General features: G+C 38.7%; 1 protein-coding gene across 3 annotated transcripts in view; it reads left to right on the top strand.

Moving 5' to 3' along the window:
* Positions 1-20,692, top strand: part of NSD1 (nuclear receptor binding SET domain protein 1) — a 133,244-nt gene that overhangs the window by 44,424 nt on the left and 68,128 nt on the right. For all 3 annotated transcript variants that reach the window (XM_082837264.1, XM_082837263.1, XM_082837265.1), the window contains exons 3-5: positions 5,652-5,787; positions 15,446-15,618; positions 17,865-20,436. In XM_082837264.1, coding sequence (XP_082693390.1) covers positions 5,652-5,787; positions 15,446-15,618; positions 17,865-20,436 — 2,881 coding nt within the window. The remainder of the gene's footprint in view (positions 1-5,651; positions 5,788-15,445; positions 15,619-17,864; positions 20,437-20,692) is intronic.

Below are 20,692 nucleotides of genomic sequence, written 5' to 3'. Positions count from 1 at the left end.
CATCTGTTTCATCCGAGTTATCCTATTTGTTGGTGTACAACTGTTGCTACTGCTCTCATAATCCTTTTTATTTCTATAGGATCAGTACTTATGTCCCCACTTTTGTTACTTCCTTCCGTGTGTTACTGTTGGCATGTTATTTCTTTCTTTTTTTTTTTTCTTTTTTTTTTTTTAACATCTTTATTGGAGTATAATTGCTTTACAATGGTATGTTAGTTTCAGCTTCACAACAAAATGAATCAGTTATATATATACATATATTCCCATATCTCTTCCCGCTTGCGTCTCCCTCCCTCCCACCCTCCCTATCCCACCCCTCCAGGCGGTCACAAAGCACGGAGCTGATCTCCCTGTGCTATGCGGCTGCTTCCCACTAGCTATCTACCTTACGTTTGGTAGTGTATATATGTCCATGTCTCTTTATCGCTTTGTCACCGTTTACCCTTCCCCCTCCCCATAGCCTCAAGTCCATTCTCTAGTAAGTCTGTGTCTTTATTCTGTTATTTCTTTTTCATCCTCTTTCAGTCCCTTTTTTGAATTTGATCTGAAGTGTGTCTTCTAGACAGTGTAGTTGTATAATATTTTTTAATCTCTTCTGTCAATTTCTGCCTTTGAATTTTAAATCCATATACATTTTATGTAAATAGTGATAAGGTAGGATTGATATCTGTCATTTTCCTCTTTGTTTTTTATGTCTTGTATTTTTGTTCCTCTAATCCTTTGTTACTGCCTTCTTTGGTGTTAAACATTTTCTAGTGTAACATTTTTTTTAAAATTCTGTATTTTTTTAAAATTTGGTTTTTGGCTACGCCCCGCAGACATACGGGATCTTAGTTCCCTGACCAGGGAATTAGCACCAATATGTTTCATCCAACTGGACATACAGAGATATTAGGGAAAGCTGTTCTGAAATGCGCCTATCCGGCCAGTCTAAGCTCACATTGACATTTGTTCACTCTAGTCTTCCCTGATATTCTCCAAGTGCCTTAAAACAGGAATTCATCTTTGTGTTTCTTGTTGAGCTTTGTATGCAGGTGTTTAGTTGAATTATGGGCTTTACAAGGAGTTATTTTGGAGTCTTTCTTTCCCATGTGAGATTTTTAAGCTCTTCTGAAGAGAAGAGTCATATTCCTTTTTTTTCCACCTTTAATTTTCCCTTGTTATTTTCTCTATTTTCATGTTTGGAAGCCTCACTTTGGTCTGGACTTCTTGCCTGTTTCTAATTTTTTATATACTAAAAAATTAGTATATAAATGGATGTTGCTGTTCATTAATAATATGTATTTGTATAGACATTTTTCCCCAATAAGTTTGTATATATTGTTTTATTTGGTCATCCTGGTAAATGAATTAAATAGTAAGGAGGAAATTAATGTCTCAGGTTTATGAAAATCTTTACCCATGATACCTTTAATTTAATGAAACTTTTATTTGTGTTTCTCACTGACTGTTTTTAATCATAGTTTTGGCATAGTTTCTAAATAGTTGGTATATCATGTGTGTGGCTGTGTATTACATTTTCAGTATTCCTTAACTTCATCTGCACTTTGCATATTTCATGGAGTTTTCAGCATAATTTGTTTAACAGGTCCCTTGTTGGATGTTAACTTTTTTAAAAAAATTGAAGTATAGGTGATTTACAACGTTGTGTTTCTGGTGTACAGCGAAGTGATACAATTATACACAAACACATTCTTTTTCTGATTCTTTTCTAATTTAGTTTATTACAAGGTATTGAATATAGTTCCCTGTGCTATACAGTATGACCTTGTTTATCTATGTTATATACAGTAGTTTGTATCTGCTAATCACAAACTCCTAATTTATCCACCCCCTCTTTCCCCTCTGGTAACTGTAAGTTTATTTTCTATGTCTGTGAGTCTGTTTCTGTTTTGTAAATAAGTTCATTTGTATCATTTTTTAGATTCCACATATAAGTGATATCATATGATATTTGTCTTTCTCTAGGTCCATCCAGGTTGCTGCAAATGGCATTACTTCATTCTTTTTTATGGCTGCATGGAATTCCATTTTATATGTATACCGCATCTTTATCCGTTCATCTGTCGACGGACATTTAGGTTGCTTCCGTGTCTTGGCTATTGTAAATAGTGCTGCAGTGAACACTGAGGTGCATATATCTTTTGAAATTGGAGTTTTTTCTGGATATTTGCCCAGGAGTGGGATTGCTGGATCATATGGCAACTCTATTTTTAGTTTTTTGAGAAACCTTCATTGTGTTTTCCATAGTGGCTGTACCAATTTACATTCCCACCAACAGTGTAGGAAGGTTGTTCCCTTTTCTCCACACCTCTCCAGCATTCATTATTTGTAGACTATTTATTTATTTATTTATTTATGGCTACATTGGGTCTTTGTTGCTGCGTGCAGGCTTTCTCTAGTTGCAATGAGTGGTGGCTACTCTTTGTTGCAGTGCATGGGCTTCTCATTGTGGTGGCTTCTCTTTGTTGTGGAGCACAGGCTCTAGGTGCGTGAGCTTTAGTAGTTGTGGCTCCCGGGCTCTATAGCGCAGGCTCAGTAGTTGTGGCACATGGGCTTAGTTGCTCCGCGGCATGTGGGATCTTCCCGGACCAGGGCTTGAACCTGTGTCCCCTGCATTGGCAGGCGGATTATTATTATTATTTTTTATGTAGAATCTGATCCATTCTTTTTTTCTTCCAATTTTTATTTTTATTTATTTATTTTTGGTTGCATTGGGTCTTCATTGCTGTGTGTGGGCTTTCTCTACTTGTGGCAAGCGGGGGCTGCTCTTCCTTGTGGTATGCAGGCTTCTCGTTGCGGTGGCTATTCTTGTTGTGGAGGTGCAGAGCATGGGCCCTAGGCATGTGAGCTTCAGTAGTTGTGGCACGCGAGCTCAGTGGTTGTGGGTCGCGGGTTCTAGAGTGCAGGCTCTGTAGTTGTGGCGCACGGGCTTAGTTGCTCTGCGGCATGTGGGATCTTCCCGGACCAGGGATCGAACCCTTGTCCCCTGCATTGGCAGGCGGATTGTTAACCATTGCGCCACCAGGGAAGTCCCTGTAGACTTTTTAATGATGGCCATTCTGACTGGTGTGAGATGGTACGCCATTGTAGTTTTGATTTGCATTTCTCTAATAATTAGTGATGTTCAGCATTTTTTCATGTGCCTGTTGGCCATCTGTATGTCTTTGGAGAAATGTCTGTTTAGATCTTCTGCCCATTTTTTGATTGGGTTGTTTGTTTTTTGTCATTGAGTTGTAGGAGCTGTTTGTATATTTTGTAATATAGAGTCACATTGTTTGCAAATATTTTCTCTCATTCCATAGGTTGTCTAGGATGTTAACTTTTTGTTGTCATAAATAACTGCTTTAGATATCTTTTTACAGTTCTTTTACTTTTTTGGATTATTTCCTTTGGGTTAAAATATTGGGAGTAGAATTAATAGTTATTTTCATTTTCATGGTTTGTGGTAGAGCAAGTGTTTCTTTCCTGGTTTTATTATGTCTTAGGGTGCTGATGCTGAATTAACTGACTTGTTTAAGGTGACACAATTTGTGATAGAGTCAGAAGACAGCTCATTACTGCTTTGTGTGATTCTGGCTTCTGGCTTTAAGCAGTACCACTCATGGTCTTTCTTATCCATCTGTTATTGAAGCCTTGTGTTTTATGGCTTTACTTCCTGATCACTGATATATTCCTGATATATTACTACTACAGTCACTTTGTAGTAGTAATATATGGCAAAGACAGAACCAGTATCATGTTATAGATTGATTATGGCTGAATTTGTCATAAAGCATGTAATAATCATGGGGTTTTATTGTTATTGGGATAGTAGTTGAGAGTTTGGGATCCTGAATTGGACTGCCCAGGTTTGAATCCTGTCTCTGCTACCTACTACATAACTATATGACTATAGGCATATAGTAACATAGGAGTAATAATATAGTATCTACCTTAAGAGGATTAAAGGAGGAACAGTGCCTGGTATATAGCAGACATCAAGTAAATGGTAGTATATTTAAAGTCGTTTAGGACTCAGATAAATAAGCAAGTCCATATTTATCAATGATTGCCAAATAAATGATTACAAATCAGATTATATCCGAAATTTATGGGAACCTACTTAAATTGTAGTTTTCAGTACAGGGGCATGTAAAAGAGTTTTCTATTCCATCTTGGTATCATGGTTTTAAAGTTTCAAAGCCAACTAGCTCTGAAGTAATTTTTTTTTCTGACAACTTACAGAATGATAACAGGCAAAAATGGCCCTTGGGGCTTGCTTTTCAAAAAAAAATGTTTTAAAAGTTGTAGTTTCTGTCTCATTTCCGAGTAACTCTATATACATGAAGAACTAATGACACTATTTTCAATAAGGGTATTCTGTGAGATTTACTTCTCTCTGAATGCACAGTCTTAAAGTTGAATGGTAACTTACAAATCATTGAATTGAGCCCAATACTTTGATATCCTTGAGCCCCAGGTATTACTCATCATTTTTATTTGAATGATTTCAGTCAATTCATGCAGCATATTCTTTATTGGACACTTAATATGTACTAGGTGGGTACTGTTTTAGGCATTAAGGAGGGACGACTGAGTCTGAGGGAGGAACTCACCAAGCCTTTTTTAGGACATAGCATTTATAGAAAATCATAATATTTGTATGCCCCCTTGGAGTAAATGGAGTAGGTTGTCCTTTGTCCAAGTACCTTAGGTGCTGCTTTTAGCTACCCAGAAACAGCTCAGCACATGTGAACTCCTTTGTGTGGTTTATGGCTGCGGGGGGAGCTCAGTCCTACTAAACACAAAGCCATCTTCCTCTCAGAGGGCAGGAGACCTCCGTACTGTTGATGCGGTGTTAAAGGCATGGGTATAGGTTTAGAGCTGAGATGGAAGCATTTGGATTGCAGATTAATTAGGTATTATTTTTGGAGAAAAGATGCAGCCAGGGTCTCTTCATTGGATATGTCCAGGGAGCTTGATTCATATTGTGTTGTGCTTCAATGGTATCCCTTGGAGTTGGGCAGTGTACTGTTCTGGATGCAGCCTCTCTTGCATGTCCTGGGAAAAATATGTCAGTTGTGCTGACATTGCCAGAATGTAGCTTTCAGGATTATTTCAGTAGGCCATTATTGTAAATTAATTAATAAGAATGTCTGTGTTTGAGAAGGATGTAGAGTATCACCTGCAGAAGGGACCACAGTCTCCCCTTCCCCCAGTTTACTGAGATAAAGTTGGCATATGTAGTGGTATCAGAGTCTCTTGACATTGTTAAATTTCTTCCACCCCCCACCCCCAACCCCTGTTGTGTTGTGATCCAAGGACTTGGGCAAAGATATCTTTTCCTTGGGATGATTCTGTTTATCTATTATTTCAGTTTTTAGCTCTTTAAAAATTTGAAATAGCTTATTTATTTTCCTAGAATGTAGGTAGTTTACTTATGTAAAGCAAATGTAAATTGAGAGCTACTACTGACTTTATAAAGCGCTGTGTTATAAATAGTTAAGACAGTAATTTTTAATTGTACTTATTTTGTAATTGTGGTTAAGCTGGAGTGTTTTCATCTAGTATTCATTGGTAATGCTTTCTCAGAAGGCTAGTGGAAAGACGATATGTTGTTTCAAAAGGTTCTGATTTTTATTGATGCCCCATGTTTTGTCTGTTTCAAGTGTCAGCCCAAGAAAAAGGCTACGCCACTGAAGTATGAAGTTGGAGATCTCATCTGGGCAAAATTCAAGAGACGCCCTTGGTGGCCCTGCAGGATTTGTTCTGATCCGTTGATTAACACACACTCAAAAATGAAAGGTAATACTTGCAGTTGATTATACATGATAAAATACAGTATGGAATTGTCAACTTGCAGTTTCCGTTAGTAATAATTCATTCTTACCTTTGAGCATTTTGTTAATGAATTGTTATTATGTATTTTGTCTTTTCTGGATTTTTTTTAAGGTTTGTTTTATTTTACTCTATGATTTAAAAATTCTCAATTATTCTATCTGTAGATGCCAGAAAATGTTAGGCTTATTAGCTAAAGTCTACATTGTCCAGAATCACTTTTCAGTATATTTATGTTTTTCTACTTCAGTCTTCAGGTTTGTATCATTTTTGTTAGTTTTAAAGCTGAAACAGTTATAAAGATTGCTTATAAGTCATTTTGAATTTTAAAGTCTTGATTTAGACTATTCTCTATAGTTACTAAAGTTTGTTACTTATTTGGTTGTTCTGTATGAATCTTACGTGTCTTAACTTTAAAATGGTATAAGGGGCTTCCCTGGTGGCGCGGTGGTTGAGAGTCCGCCTGCTGATGCAGGGGATGCGGGTTCGTACCCCGGTCCGGCAGGATCCCACACGCCGCGGAGCGGCTGGGCCCGTGAGCCATGGCCGCTGAGCCTGCGCGTCCGGAGCCTGTGCTCCACAACGGGAGAGGCCGCAGCAGTGAGAGGCCCGCGTACCGCCAAAAAAAAAAATGGTATAAGATAAGGGCTCAAACTTCATTTTGAGCTCCCTCTTTCCTGTTAAGATAGTTTGTGATTTTATTGTAGTTTTAATATATGTGTTTTAGGTTTTAAATTGGTTATATACACACAAGATTAAAAAAATCTCTGGTCTGCCCCACTCTTTACCTCTCCTTTCAAAAAGTAACCAGCTGTTATTAATGTTTCTTTCTAGACTTTCTTTATGTAAATCCAACTATATAGTTTCATCTCCCTACCCCCTTTGATTTAATTTAACGTAAACATAGCATATTGTATGTATGTTCTACAGGGTTTTTTTGGGGGGGGTTAAAAATTTTATTTATTTAATTAATTTTTATTTTTGGCTGTGTTGGCTCTGTTGCTGTGCACGGGCTTTCTCTAGTTGTGGTGGATGGGGGTTATTCTTTGTTGCGGTGTGCGGGCTTCTCATTGCAGTGGCTTCTATTGTTGCGGAGCACGGGCTCTAGGTGCGTGGGCTTAAGTAGTGGTGGCTGACGGGCTCTAGAGCACAGGCTCAGTAGTTGTGGCACGCGGGCTTAGTTGCTCCGCGGCATATAGGATCTTCCCGGACCAGGGCTCGAACCCGTGTCCCTTGCATTGGCAGGCGGATTCTTAACCACTGTCCCACCAGGGAAGCCCCTGTTCTACAGTTTTTTCACTTCTTGGAGATTTTTCCATTGAAAACTTTTTTTTTTTAAACAGCTCTATAATTTTCCTCTTTTTGAATATGGTGTACTTTATATAACCATTCCCCTGTTGATGGATATTTAGGTTGTTTCTAATCTTGTGTTAGAAAGATTACACATAAAATACATACGTATACACATACACATGTGTGTTTGTGTGCATACAAAACAGTGCTATAAATAATAACTGTGTTTCATGTATTCATGTCTGTTTATCTGTAGGATAACTTGCCTAAAGTAGTATGTTGGATTTTATTTTATATTTTGAATATTAATAGTGAAGTTCCCAAAGACCTTTATAGCTCACTGTTTAAAGAAAATGATATCAAACTTTGTGACCTGTTTGGACATTTAAATTCTACTGTAGAAAATTCTTTTAGTCCTCCCCCTCTACCCTTCCTATGCCTGTGAGACTGATGGTTTCTTACTCATTGTGATATTCTTTATATGCACTAGTTGGATCTATGCCATTTGTTCAACAAGTTATAAGTACATTCTATAGGTACTATGCTAGCTAGGTATTGGGATCCAGTAATTGGCAAAACATTTTGCTTCCCTTTGTGTACAATTAGAGTCCAGTTAAAGGGTGAAGGCACCAGCAAGTAATCAGACAAATAGATAGTTAACTGAGAGGTGTGTTCAAGGCAAAATATTGATGTACAGTCACTGATATTAGTGGGGGTACCTAACCTGGACTTTTGGTTCAGGGGTAGTCAGGGCCAATTTTGCTAGTAAAATTATCTTTGATCTGAGACCTGATAGGACAAGTAGGAATTAACCAGGGAAGAAAGATGGTTCCAAGCACAGAAAGTAGTATATGTTCAATCCCTGAAAGGGCTGCCGCCCATAGACTGATGGAAGGTGGTACAGTATGAGGCTGGAGAAATAGATATGGGTCAAATCATGCAGCATTTTGTAGACTTCATTAACAATTTTGTATTTTTTCCTATGAACAATAGGATACCATTAAAGAGCTATGAGCAGAGGGAGATGTGATCTGATTTGTGTTTTTTAAAGTTCACTCTGAGTGCAGTGTGGAAAATGATTTGGAGAGGGACACAAATCAGAGGAGATAATCAAAAGGGTCATTGCAGGGATTATGGTGAGATTATAGTTGTGAATAGGGAATGAAGAACTATTTAGGAGATAAAATCTATATGATTTGCTAATGGACAGATAATGGGGAGTGAGGGAGAATGAAGCCTAAGGTTTCTATACCTCAGGCAGGTTCCCAAGTTTTTAGCTTTACCAGTACATACATAGTGTCCTCATTTACTGAGAGCACTGGAACATCTATAACTTAGAGGTGACATCTGCTTGTTGATATTAGTCAAAGCTATGGGTAGGGCATGGATGAGATGGCCTTGGGATAAAATATACGGTGAGATAAAAGGTGGCTCTGAGGAAGCCAATGTTTGAGGTCTGTAAGGAGGAGACTTCAGTGTGCAAAAGAGATGGGGGAAAATCAGAGATGGAAGAGAAATACCAGGAGAATATGGTATTGATGGTGACTAGAGCGTTGCTGTTGTTGTTGTTTGCCGCTGCATGAGGCATGTGGGATCTTAGTTCCCTGACCAGGGATGGAGCCCACGCCCCCTGCAGTGGCAGTGTGGAGTTTTAACCACTGGACAACCAGGGAATTCCCTAATAATAGTTTTTAAAAAGATGTTTCTTAACTTGGTTTATTAGAGCATAGAATTAGTGTGGCTCTTTATAGTACTGAAGGGAACTAATATTTGAATAAACCTATTGTCCTAAAATTCCTACCCATGACTCTGTCTTCCTGACACCTTCCCTTCATAACCACTCTTGGAGGAATCATCAACTTTCTCCACTTCCAGATGGCCACTCGTTTCTGAACGCACTGAAATTTCTCATTCTCTCCTTTTATTCCACTAACCTTGTTCTAAGCAGAGTCATTAGTGACCTGGTAATACAGTGGATACTAGTTTTTAATTTTTTGGTTGTCTGGTGCAGGAAAATTCTTCCTCGTAGTAACTATCTATCTTGTTCTTGACTTTCATGTTCTCTTCTCCTCCTTCTCCTTCTCCTTCTTTCCATCCTTATTAACTCTTGAGTTTTAACTGTCATCAGTAAACTGAATTCATATCCACAGTGCTAGTGTTTCCCCAGGCTTCAAATCTGCATCCCAACTCTATACTTGAAGCTTTCACCAGGAGGTCCTTTAGGCAGTTAAGGTCAGCTTGTTTAAAACTGACCTAATTATTTTCCTCCTCAAACCAGTACTTTCTGTTTCATTTCCTGCCTTAGTGAATAAATTACTGCCACTTAGTCACTTAAACCAAATACCAAGTAGTTACCCTTTCTTCCTTCTTGTGTCCTATACCATTAAGTCTTTTTCTTTTTTTTAAAACAGCTTTATTGAGATGTAATTCATATAGCATACAATTCACCCCTTTAAAGTATACAATTAAGTGGTTTTGGTAAGTCACAGAGTTGTGTAACCAGTAAATTTTAGAACATTTTCACCACCCCAAAAAGAACCCCTTGGGGACTTCCCTGGTGGTCCAGTGGGTAAGACTCCACACTCCCAATGCAGGGGGCTGGGATCGATCCCTGGTGGGGGAACTAGATCCCGCATGCATGCCACAACTAAGAAGTCCGCATGCCACAATTATGAGGTGCATACCACAATAAAGATCCTGAGTGCCGCAACTAAGACCCGGCGCAGCCAGATAAATAAATAAATATTTAAAATTAAAAAAAAAAAGAGGAGAAGGAAAAGAAAACCCATGTCCTTTACCTACCTTCCCCCTAATCTTTTTTACCTCCCGTACCCCTTTGCCCTAAGCGACCAGTAGTCGACTTTCTGTCTCTATAGATTTGCCTATTTTGGATATTTAATATAAATGGAATCATATAATATGTCCTTTGTGACTACTTTTTTTACTCAACATAATGTTTTTAAGATCTATCCATGTATCAGTGCTGCATTCCTTTTTTTTTTTTTTTTTTTTTTTTTTGGCTGCATTGGGTCTTAGTTTCGGCACATGGGATCTTCCTTGAGGCACACGGGATCTGTTGTTGCAGCAGCGTGAGGGCTTCTCTCTAGTTGTGGCCTGCGGGTTTTTCTCTCTCTAGTTGTGGTGTGTGGGCTCCAGGGTGCATGAGCTCCGTAGCTGTGGTGCGCAGGGTACAGAGCACGTGGGCTCTCCATTGTATGAAATATTATACATGTTTTATTTATAAATTTATCATTTGATGGGCATTTGGACTGTTTCCACCTTTTAGCTATTACGAACAGTGCTGCTGTGAGTATTCATGTATAAGTGTTTATGTGGACATATATTTCCTATCTTTTGGGTTTATACCCAGGAGTGGACTTGCTGGCTCTAATGGTAACTCTGTTTGACTTTTTGAGGTACACACACAGACACACACACACACACACACACACACACACTCACACTCTCCGCCTTGGCTGCACCAGCTTGTGGGATCTTACTTAGTTCCCCAACTAGGGGTGGAATCCGGACCCTGGCAGTGAGAGTGCCGAGTCCTAACCACTGGGCCACTAGGGAATTCCCTGACTTCTTTTTTTTTTAATTTTTATTTATTTATTTTTGGCTGTGTTGGGTCTTCGTTGCTGCACATAGGCTTTCTCTAGTTGTGGTGGGTGGGGGCTACTCTTCCTTGCGGTGCACAGGTTTCTCATTGCCATGGTTTCTTTTGTTGCAGAGCACGAGCTCTAGGCGCACAGGCTCTAGAGCGCAGGCTCAGTAGTCACGCAGGCACAATAGTTGTGGCTCACGGGCTCTAGAGCGCAGGCTCAGTAGTTGTGGTGCACGGCCTTAGTTGCTCCACGGCATGTAGGATCTTCCTGGACCAGGGCTCAAACCTGTGTCCCCTGCATTGGCAGGTGGATTCTTAACCACTGCGACACCAGGGAAGCCCCCTGACTTTTTTTTAATTTAAATTTTTTATATAAATTCAGGTGTACAGCACCACAAGTCTAATTACCATCCATCACCATACAGTCTCCCCCGTTCACCCATTTTGCCCATCCCCTTTCCCCTCTGGTAATCATTAATCTGATCTCTGTATATATGAGTTTTTGTTTTATTTTGTTTGTTCACTTGTTACGTTTTTTAGATACTACATATGAGTGAAAACCTATAGTATTTATCTTTTCTCTGTCTGATTTATTTCACTTGGCAAAATTCCTTCAAGGTCCATCAGTATCGCAAATGGCAGGATTTCATTCTTTTGTGGCTTAGTAATACTCCATTGTGTATATATACCATATCTTCTTTATCCGTTCATCCGTCAATGGATACTTAGGTTGTTTCCATATCTTGGCTGTTATAAATAACGCTTCAGTGAACATAGGGGTGCATATATATATATTTTTTAAATTAATTAATTAATTAATTATGGGCTGTGTTGGGTCTTCGTTGCTGCACATGGGCTTTCTCTAGTTGTGGCGCACGGGCTTCTCATTGCAGTGGCTTCTTTTGTTGCAGAGCATGGGCTCTAGGCACATGGGCTTCAGTAGTTGTGGCGCATGGGCTCAGTAGTTGTGGCATGTGGGCTCTAGAGCATAGGCTCAGTAGTTGTGGTGCATGGGCTTACTTGTTCCACGGCATGTGGGATCTTCCTGGACCAGGGCTTGAACCTGTGTCCCCTGCATTGGCAGGTGGATTCTTAACCACTGCACCACCAGGGAAGCTGACATATTATCTTTTTGAATTAGAGTTTTTGTGTTCTTCAGATAAATACCTGGGAGTGGAAGAGCTAGGTCTGCCAGACTGTTTTGAAAAGCTACTGTACCATTTTACATTCTCATCAGCACTGGATGAGGGTTTTAATCTCTCTATATCCTTACTACCAATTGTTATCTGATTTTTTTGGTGGTAAAAAATATATGTAACATAATTTTATCATTTTATCTATTTTTAAGTTTATAGTTTAGTGGCATTAAGTAAATTAACATTTTTGTACAATTATTACCACTAGCCATCTCCAGAACTTTTTCATATTCCTAAACTGAAACTCTGTTAACAATTTAACAATAACCTTCAGTCCCTGGTAAATGTTGTATTACGTGTATCATTCATTTGCAAGGCTCAATAATTCCATTGATGTATAATGTTCAATAATGTTCCATTTTGTTCATGCTTTCATCCTTCAGTGGACATTTGGGTTGCTTTCACCTTTTGGCTATTGTGAATAATGCTGCTATAAACATTGGTGTTCAAGTATCTTTTCTATCTGACTTTTTTTTTTTTACATTTAATTTAATTTAATTTAATTATTATTATTTTTAACATCTTTATTGGAATATAATTGCTCTACAAGGGTGTGCTGGTTTCTGTTTTATCACAAAGTGAATCAGCTACACATATACATATGTTTCCGTATCTCTTCCCTCTTGGTTCACCCACCCTCCCTATCCCACCCCTCTAGGTGGTCACATTCTATCTGACTTTTAATTAATATCTAGTCCTTTTGATTTGTCTTCTTAAAAAAAATCTTTCATATTTTGTTCTTTTAATTCCCATTGCTACCACCTTAGTTTAGGTTTTAGTCATCTTGAGTATATACTATTTTGGTAATCTCTGGTCTCCTGAGTTTCCTGTTTCCTGTTAAATGTGTTATTCAGAGGTCAAGGAGATTTATCTTTTTAAGATGGAAAACTGAGCCTGTGGTTCCACAGTTTAAATGAGGTTCAGGGCCAACAGGATAATGGTCAAACTCTTAACATGGAGGGTCTTAGTGTGGCACATGGGATCTCAGTTCCCTGACCAGGGATTGAACCTGTGCCCCCTGTGTTGGAAGCGCAGAGTCTTTTTTTTTTTTTTTACATCTTTATTAGAGTATAATTGCTTTACAATGGTGTGCTAGTTTCTGCTTTATAACAAAGTGAATCAGTTATACATATGTTCCCATATCTCTTCCCTCTTGTGTCTAGAAGCGCAGTCTTAACCACTGACCACCAGGGAAGTCCCAGTGATCAAACTCTTAACATGGTATCCAAGCTGTTCAGGTCTGGCCACTGCTTACCTGCTTAGTTTCCCTTTCCTTCCACTTTATGATTTAGTGTTCTGAACTACTTGCAGTTCCTAGCTATTTCATTTGTTTTATTCATTCATGTCTTTGAGGGTTCTGAGCCCTTATATAGGAATTCTCCCCTCAACAAACTGTTTACCTTTAAATTTTCTGCTCAGGTGTCCCATTTGTCCTCCAGTTAATGATTTTTCACTTTGAAAAAAGTGAATGTTAACAACTAAGTGTCCATCGATAGATGAATAGGTAATGAAAATGTGGTATATATACATAATTGAATATTATTCAGCCATACAAAAGAACGAAACCTTGCTATTTGTGACAACGTGGATGTACCTGGTGGGCATTTTACTAAGTGAAATAAATCAGAGAGAGAAAATATAAATACTGTATGATCTTACTTATATGTGCAATCTAAAAAAACCAAAATTGAAAAAACAAAACCAAGTTCATGGATACTGAGAACAGACTGGAGGAGCAAAATGGGTGAAGGGGGTCAAAAGTTATAAACTTCCATTTATAAAAGAAATAAGTCACATGGATGTAATGTATAGCATGGCAACTATAGTTAATACTGTATTGTATATTTGAAAGTTGCTAAGAGAGTAGATCTTAAAAGATCTCATCACAAGAAAAAATCTTTTTATAACTACGTGTGGTGACGGATGTTGACTAGACATTGTGGGGGTCATTTTGCAATGTATATAAATATCGAATCATTATGTTGTATACCTGAAACTAATGTTATTCGTCAGTTATATCTCAATTTTAAAAAATGCCATCACCAATAGATACTATCGAATAGTAAAATGTAGTGTACTCAAGACATACTTGAAAAATTAAAAAAAAAAGAATGTTCATGTTATCGCAATTAGCATGCTGTTTTACCATAATCTCTTTATACTGTATATCTCTTACCCACCAGGCAATGAGTTCTTTTCAGTCCTCTGTATAGTGCTGGGACGTCATGAATGTTCAGTCTGTGTTAGTTGAATTTACTTATTTATGGGAGAATGATGTACTTTTCAGACTGACTTTAAGAACCTGTGTGTGTGTGTGTGTATGTGTATGTATGTGTATATATACACATACACACATTTAATCTCCCTTTATAGGTGGTTTCTATTGATGTGTTTAATTTAGTAGGTAGAGACTAAGGAGTTCAGGTTTTTTTGTTTGTTATTTTTACAGAACTTGTTTTTAAAATGTACAATAAAACAAAATTTTACCAGGTTGTAATTCAGTGTGAGTTAAAGTGAATTTTTATATAAAATGATTTCCTTTTCTAAATAGAGACAAATCATTACACCTGTGTAGCCCTGACTATATTTCTTTTGTGACATTTTTTACTGGTATGAAAAATGCAAAGATGGTAAGTGTGTAGAAGATAACACATGCTAGGTAAATTTGATTATAATCTTTTCTGGATGAGATTTGTATTTTTATTTTTGGTAATTGTATGCATAGAACTTTGGACAGCCAAGAAACTATAGAATAAGTGGATTTTTGGTGGGGAGGGGGCTGTTGAGATTTCCTTTTTTAAAAAAAAATTCTGTAGTTTGAAATATCAAGTTTCACTTTCTCTGCAAAACCAATGTTTCACTCTGAATTTTCCCTGTCTGAAGTCGTTGGATTTATTATTCTGTCTATAAAATGGAGATTATACTACTTATATTTTAGAGTTCATTGTTGTGAAGAATACATGCAAAGCACCTAGTATAGTACCTTGCCCAGAGTAGCTATGTCATAAATGTTAGCACATCATACGTGGCATGGTGTTGAAACATTTCTTCCTCCTTGTATTTTAGCATAATGTTTTAAGAGTTTATTTGGTGGTTAGTTCTTGTTGATTATTATATTTGTGATGCTGTGGCTTATCATATGCCTTTTGTGATTTCTGGTAATGAGGGTATAAAATTTTATAGATTGATGGTAGAAAAAACTTAGTTGTTATATTAATTTGTTATATGATTAGCTAATCATCCTCCAACTGGTTTGGAATATATAGCATATCATCAGACCAAACCATTAAATTCTTTCATTACACTCTTAACCATTTTCTTGTCACATAAATTGAAAATTGAAAATTTACCTTCTATCTGACCTACTTCAGAGTTTCTTGTTCTGTAGGTTTTTTAGCTTGTTGAGTTTTTATTTTATTTTAGTTTTAAGTGAAAAGAGGCTTCTTTGGCCACTGCTATGTGGCTGTTCTCTTGATGATGAATATCAGTTTTTTAAAGCAATGACACTGTGGTTTTTATTTTTATCTAGTTTCTAACCGGAGGCCCTATCGACAGTACTACGTGGAGGCTTTTGGAGATCCTTCTGAGAGAGCCTGGGTGGCTGGAAAAGCAATCGTCATGTTTGAAGGCAGACATCAATTTGAAGAGCTACCTGTCCTTAGGAGAAGAGGGAAGCAGAAAGAAAAAGGATATAGGCATAAGGTATTTAAAAAAAAAAAAAAGCCTCTCAAATTATCTTCTTGGGTGTAGGTAGGGAGGGTTTACAGGATCAATCAAAGGAAGAAGTATTATATTTTTGGAATATAAGTTATTTCCTTTGGTAGTAGGATGTTGGTGAGAAAAATTGGCAGAAAGCAAGTTTTTTTGCAGGGATGAGATGGGGCTAGCCTTCCAAATATTTATACTCAATTTTTTGAGAAATGATTTCAGTTAACTTCTGCCATGTCACTTAGATGTGATAGTAAAAAAAGGCATGATCAGTCATCTTTGGTTATATCTGATGTAAGAAGAAAATGATCATCAAAATGAAATATTCTACTTTTCACTCTCTGGATTAATTATTTCTCTTAAAAATGAGAAAAATAAGACTTTAAACATATTTGTTTTGTTTGTTGTTTTGGTTTTTGTGTGTGGTTGTTAAGGCTTAAGCAGTTTCAAACCTGGTTATGTTTTAATAAAGAACGTGATGTTTTTGTTTCATTTGCTTGATGTGTTAAAGTTTTGGCTGTTTCTTTTGATACTCCTTTATAGTCTATTCTAGAAGAGGAAATAGTTCCTCTTAGATTTGTGTTTCAGACTTTTAGACTATTTTATAAGAATCACAGTTAGGATAAGTTTTAGTCAGTATGCAGTCCCTGCTATTTACAACTGGAGTTCCTTCCTCTGTAAAGCTAATGTAATAATATGTACCTTGTCAAACTGTTTGAGGATTAGAAATAAATATTTTATATGTCATACATCTGATGCTCTGAAACAACTAGTGTGTGCTATTGTTAGGATAGAATAGAAGAGGATAACTTTATCCTTTCTAATACTTTGGGTGGTTGGTGGTGGGGAGGTGTCAGAGTTTTTGTGTCAAGCCTTTAACTATGTAGATTAACCAACCCCCTTTTCAGAGGAGTTCTCTAGGGCTTTCAGGTTCTGGAAAATTGATTTACTATGGTCATAGTTAGAAAGTCAATGGGTGTGTGTTTGTGTGTAAAGTAAACCAGATGATCAGTTTATTGCTTTATAAGAGGAGGCTTCCTGTCTAGTGCCCTTAATTTTTACATGGTCAGCAGAACATGACCTTTCACAAGTATTAAAGTGTTTGTGAACACTAACTGATAGAACCTTGACTGACATTTATTGTATGAAGCCAGGGAGGGAAATAAGTGTCTTGAAAATTAGGTATATTTCACAGAGCCTCAATGTCCTTATGCTGTGAGGAATCAAGAAAAGAGCATATGTAACTTGTCATACATCCAGGGTGTATTGATGTCTCTGGACTACATGTTTAAGCCCAGGACACTGCTTGGTTATAATCCAGATTTAAAAGAAAATTAATTAATTAATTAATTTTTTTGCTGTGTTGGGTCTTTGTTGCTGTGCGCGGGCTTTCTCTAGTTGCGGCGAGTGGGGGCTCCTCTTCGTTGCGGTGTGCGGGCTTCTCATTGTGGTGGCTTCTTTTGTTGCAGAGCACAGGCTCTAGGTCCACGGGCTTCAGTAGTTGTGGCGTGCAGGCTTAGTAGTTGTGGCGCATGGGCTTAGTTGCTCCGCGGCATGGGGGATCTTCCAGGACCAGGGATCGAACTCCTATCCCCTGCATTGGCAGGCGGATTCTTAACCACTGCACCACCAGGGAAGTCCTTATAATCCAGATTGTATGTAACACGTATAGAAGAATCTTGATTAGCCAAGGGCCTGGTGATAACCAGAGTTCCAAATTTCATTTCTTCTAGGGCAGGTCTGCCTTACTCATTTCTCCAGTCCTAGTTTTTCCACGTGCATCTCCTTTCTTTAGCCTTTTGCTTTCTCTTTTATGTAACTGAGCAAGTGCTTGGCCTTCATAAGTCAGGAGGGAAATCTTTATTCTAAGGTTGGAGGGGTAAGTAGGAGTGGTCTGGTTATTCCTTGATTTAGTAATATAATGTTGATTAGTAATGTAATGTTGTAGTCTAATTTATGGTGCACTCTTTTGTGCTTTTAATGATAAGGGGAGTGGAGGGTTTATGGGATCAATCTTTCTCCAGTGATAGATCTTAGTGGTAGAACTAGTGTTGAGGAATCCCCATTAGCTAAGTTCTGGGTGAACTGTGGGTGTTAACCACCTGGCAGTCCCATAAAAGAGCCTTGAAGAAGCACAAGGCTTGGAAAAGCTTCTGATTCGAGAGGTGTTCACTGATCATCTGCCTGTTTCCCCTTCTATTTCTTAGACTAGTGATAATCTTTTTCTCTTTAAATTTAAGGTTCCTCAGAAAATTTTGAGTAAATGGGAAGCCAGTGTTGGTCTTGCTGAGCAGTATGATGTTCCCAAAGGGTCGAAGAACCGAAAATGTGTCACCAGTTCACTCAAGTTGGACAGTGAGGAGGATATGCCGTTTGAGGACTGTACAAATGACCCTGAATCAGAACATGACCTGTTGCTTAATGGCTGCTTGAAATCTCTGGCTTTTGACTCTGAACATTCTGCAGATGAGAAGGAAAAACCTTGTGCTAAGTCTCTAGCCAGAAAGAGCTCTGATAATCCAAAAAGGACTAGTGTGAAAAAGGGCCACATGCAATTTGAAGCACATAAGGAAGAACGGAGGGGAAAGATTCCAGAGAACCTTGGCCTAAACTTTATTTCTGGGGATGTATCTGATAAGCAGGCCTCTAATGAACTTTCCCGGATAGCAAACAGCCTCACAGGGCCCAGCTCTGCCCCAGGAAGTTTCCTATTTTCTTCTTGTGCAAAAAACACTGCAAAGAAAGAATTTGAGACTTCAAATTGTGACTCTTTACTGGGCTTGTCTGAGGGTGCCTTGCTCTCTAAACCTTCTGGGGAGAAGAAGAAACTCCAGCGAGGTCTGGTGTGTAGTTCAAAAGTGCAGCTCTGCTATATTGGAGCAGGTGATGAAGAAAAGCGAAGTGATTCCATTAGTATCTGTACCACTTCTGATGATGATGGAAGCAGTGATCTGGATCCCATAGATCATAGTTCAGAGTCTGATAATAGTGTCCTTGAAATTGCAGATGCTTTCGATAGAACAGAGAACATGTTACCTGTGCAGAGAAATGAAAAGGTAAAGTATTCTAGGTATCCTGCCACGAACACTAAGGTAAAAGCAAAGCAGAAGACCCTCATTACTAACTCACACACAGACCACTTGATGGATTGTACCAAGACAGTAGAGCCTGGAACTGAGACGTCTCAGGTTAATCTCTCTGATCTTAAAGTATCAACTCTTGTCCGAAAACCCCAATCAGATTTTAGAAATGATGGTCTTTCTCCAAAATTTAACACACCATCAAGCATTTCCAGTGAGAACTCAATAATAAAAGGTGGGGCTACAAATCAAGCTCTGTTACATTCGAAAAGCAAACAGCCCAAGATCCGAAGTATCAAGTGCAAACATAAAGAAAACCCAGTTGTAGTAGAACCGCCTGTTGCAGATGAGGACTGCAGTTTGAAATGCTGCTCTTCTGATACCAAAGGCTCTCCTTTGGCCAGCATTTCCAAAAGTGGGAAAGTGGATGGGCTAAAACTACTGAGCAACATGCATGAGAAAACCAGGGATTCGAGTGACATAGAAACAGCAGTGGTGAAACACGTTCTGTCAGAGTTGAAAGAACTCTCTTATAGATCCTTAAGTGAAGATGTCAGTGACTCCGGAATGTCAAAGCCATCAAAACCATTACTTTTTTCTTCTGCCTCTGGTCAGAATCATATACCTATTGAACCAGACTACAAATTCAGTACATTACTAATGATGTTGAAAGATATGCATGATAGTAAGACCAAGGAGCAACGGTTAATGACTGCTCAGAACTTGGTCTCTTATCGGAGTCCTGGTCTTGGGGACTGTTCTACCAGTAGTCCTGTGGGGGCTTCTAAGGTCTTGGTTTCAGGAGGTTCCACTCACAATTCAGAAAAAAATGGAGATGTCACTCAGGATCCAGTCCGTTCTAGCCCTAGTGGGGGTGACTCTGCACTGTCTGGGGAGCTATCTACCTCCCTACCTGGCTTGGTGTCCGATAAAAGAGACCTCCCTGCTTCTGGCAAAAATCGTTCAAACTGTATTACTAGGCGCAACTGTGGTCGATCAAAGCCATCCAAATTAAGAGATGGTTTTTCAACCCAGATGGGAAAGAACACAGTGAACCGTAAAGCCTTAAAGACAGAGCGCAAAAGAAAACTGAACCAGCTTCCAGCTGTGACTCTTGAGGCTACACTGCAGGGAGACAGAGAGAGTAGGGGTTCAGAGAATAGCTCCTCCAGAGGTGAGGCAGAAGACCCTGGTAAAGAAGAACCCCTTCAATTAATGGGCCATTTAACAAGTGAAGATGGTACCCATTTTTCCAGTGTTAATTTTGATAATAAAGTCAACCAGTCTGACCCTGATAAAGTTCCTGAAAAAGACCCCTCTTTTGAAAACAGAAAAGGGACAGAGCTGGAGTCTGAAATCATTAGTGAGAATGATGAACCCACTAGTGTAAATCAAGTGGTGCCTAAAAAGCGGTGGCAGCGTTTAAACCAAAGGCGCACTAAACCTCGTAAGCGCACTAACAGATTTAGGGAGAAAGAAAACTCTGAGGGTGCCTTTGGGGTCTTGCTTCCCGCTGACCCTGTAAAGAAGGGAGATGAGTTCCCAGAACAGAGACCTCCTCCTTCGACGAACATACTAGAGGATGCACTGACAGATCCAAATCATGCCGACTGCTTAGATTCAGCTGGGCCACGGTTGAAAGTTTGTGATAAATCCAGTGCCAGCAATGAAGAGGTGGAAAAGGAGCCAGGAATTCCCAGTTTGACCCCTCAGCCTGAGCTCCCTGAACCAGGTAAGGACTCCTGACTGTGAAAGAAAGGGACTAGAGGAAGTGATGATAATGATACCCTTCTGAAGTTGGTCTGTTTTCATGGAAGGCCTAAGTGTAAGTTGGGAGGGAAGGATTATCACTTGAAGTGAAGAAAGGACTTTATGTAGAAGGATCTGAATTTTGAGGACCAGGTTTCCATATACTTTCAGAAATTGTTTTACCAAGAAACTCTTTTTTCTTTTGCTTTTATTGAGTCTCAAGAACATTTTGTTCCTGC

Source organism: Leucopleurus acutus, assembly GCF_964270905.1.
Source record: "Leucopleurus acutus genome assembly, chromosome: 3".
Classification (NCBI taxonomy): Eukaryota; Metazoa; Chordata; class Mammalia; order Artiodactyla; family Delphinidae; genus Leucopleurus; species Leucopleurus acutus.
The sequence above is the reverse complement of the archived record's forward strand: the minus strand, read 5'-3'. Positions and strand labels throughout refer to the sequence as shown.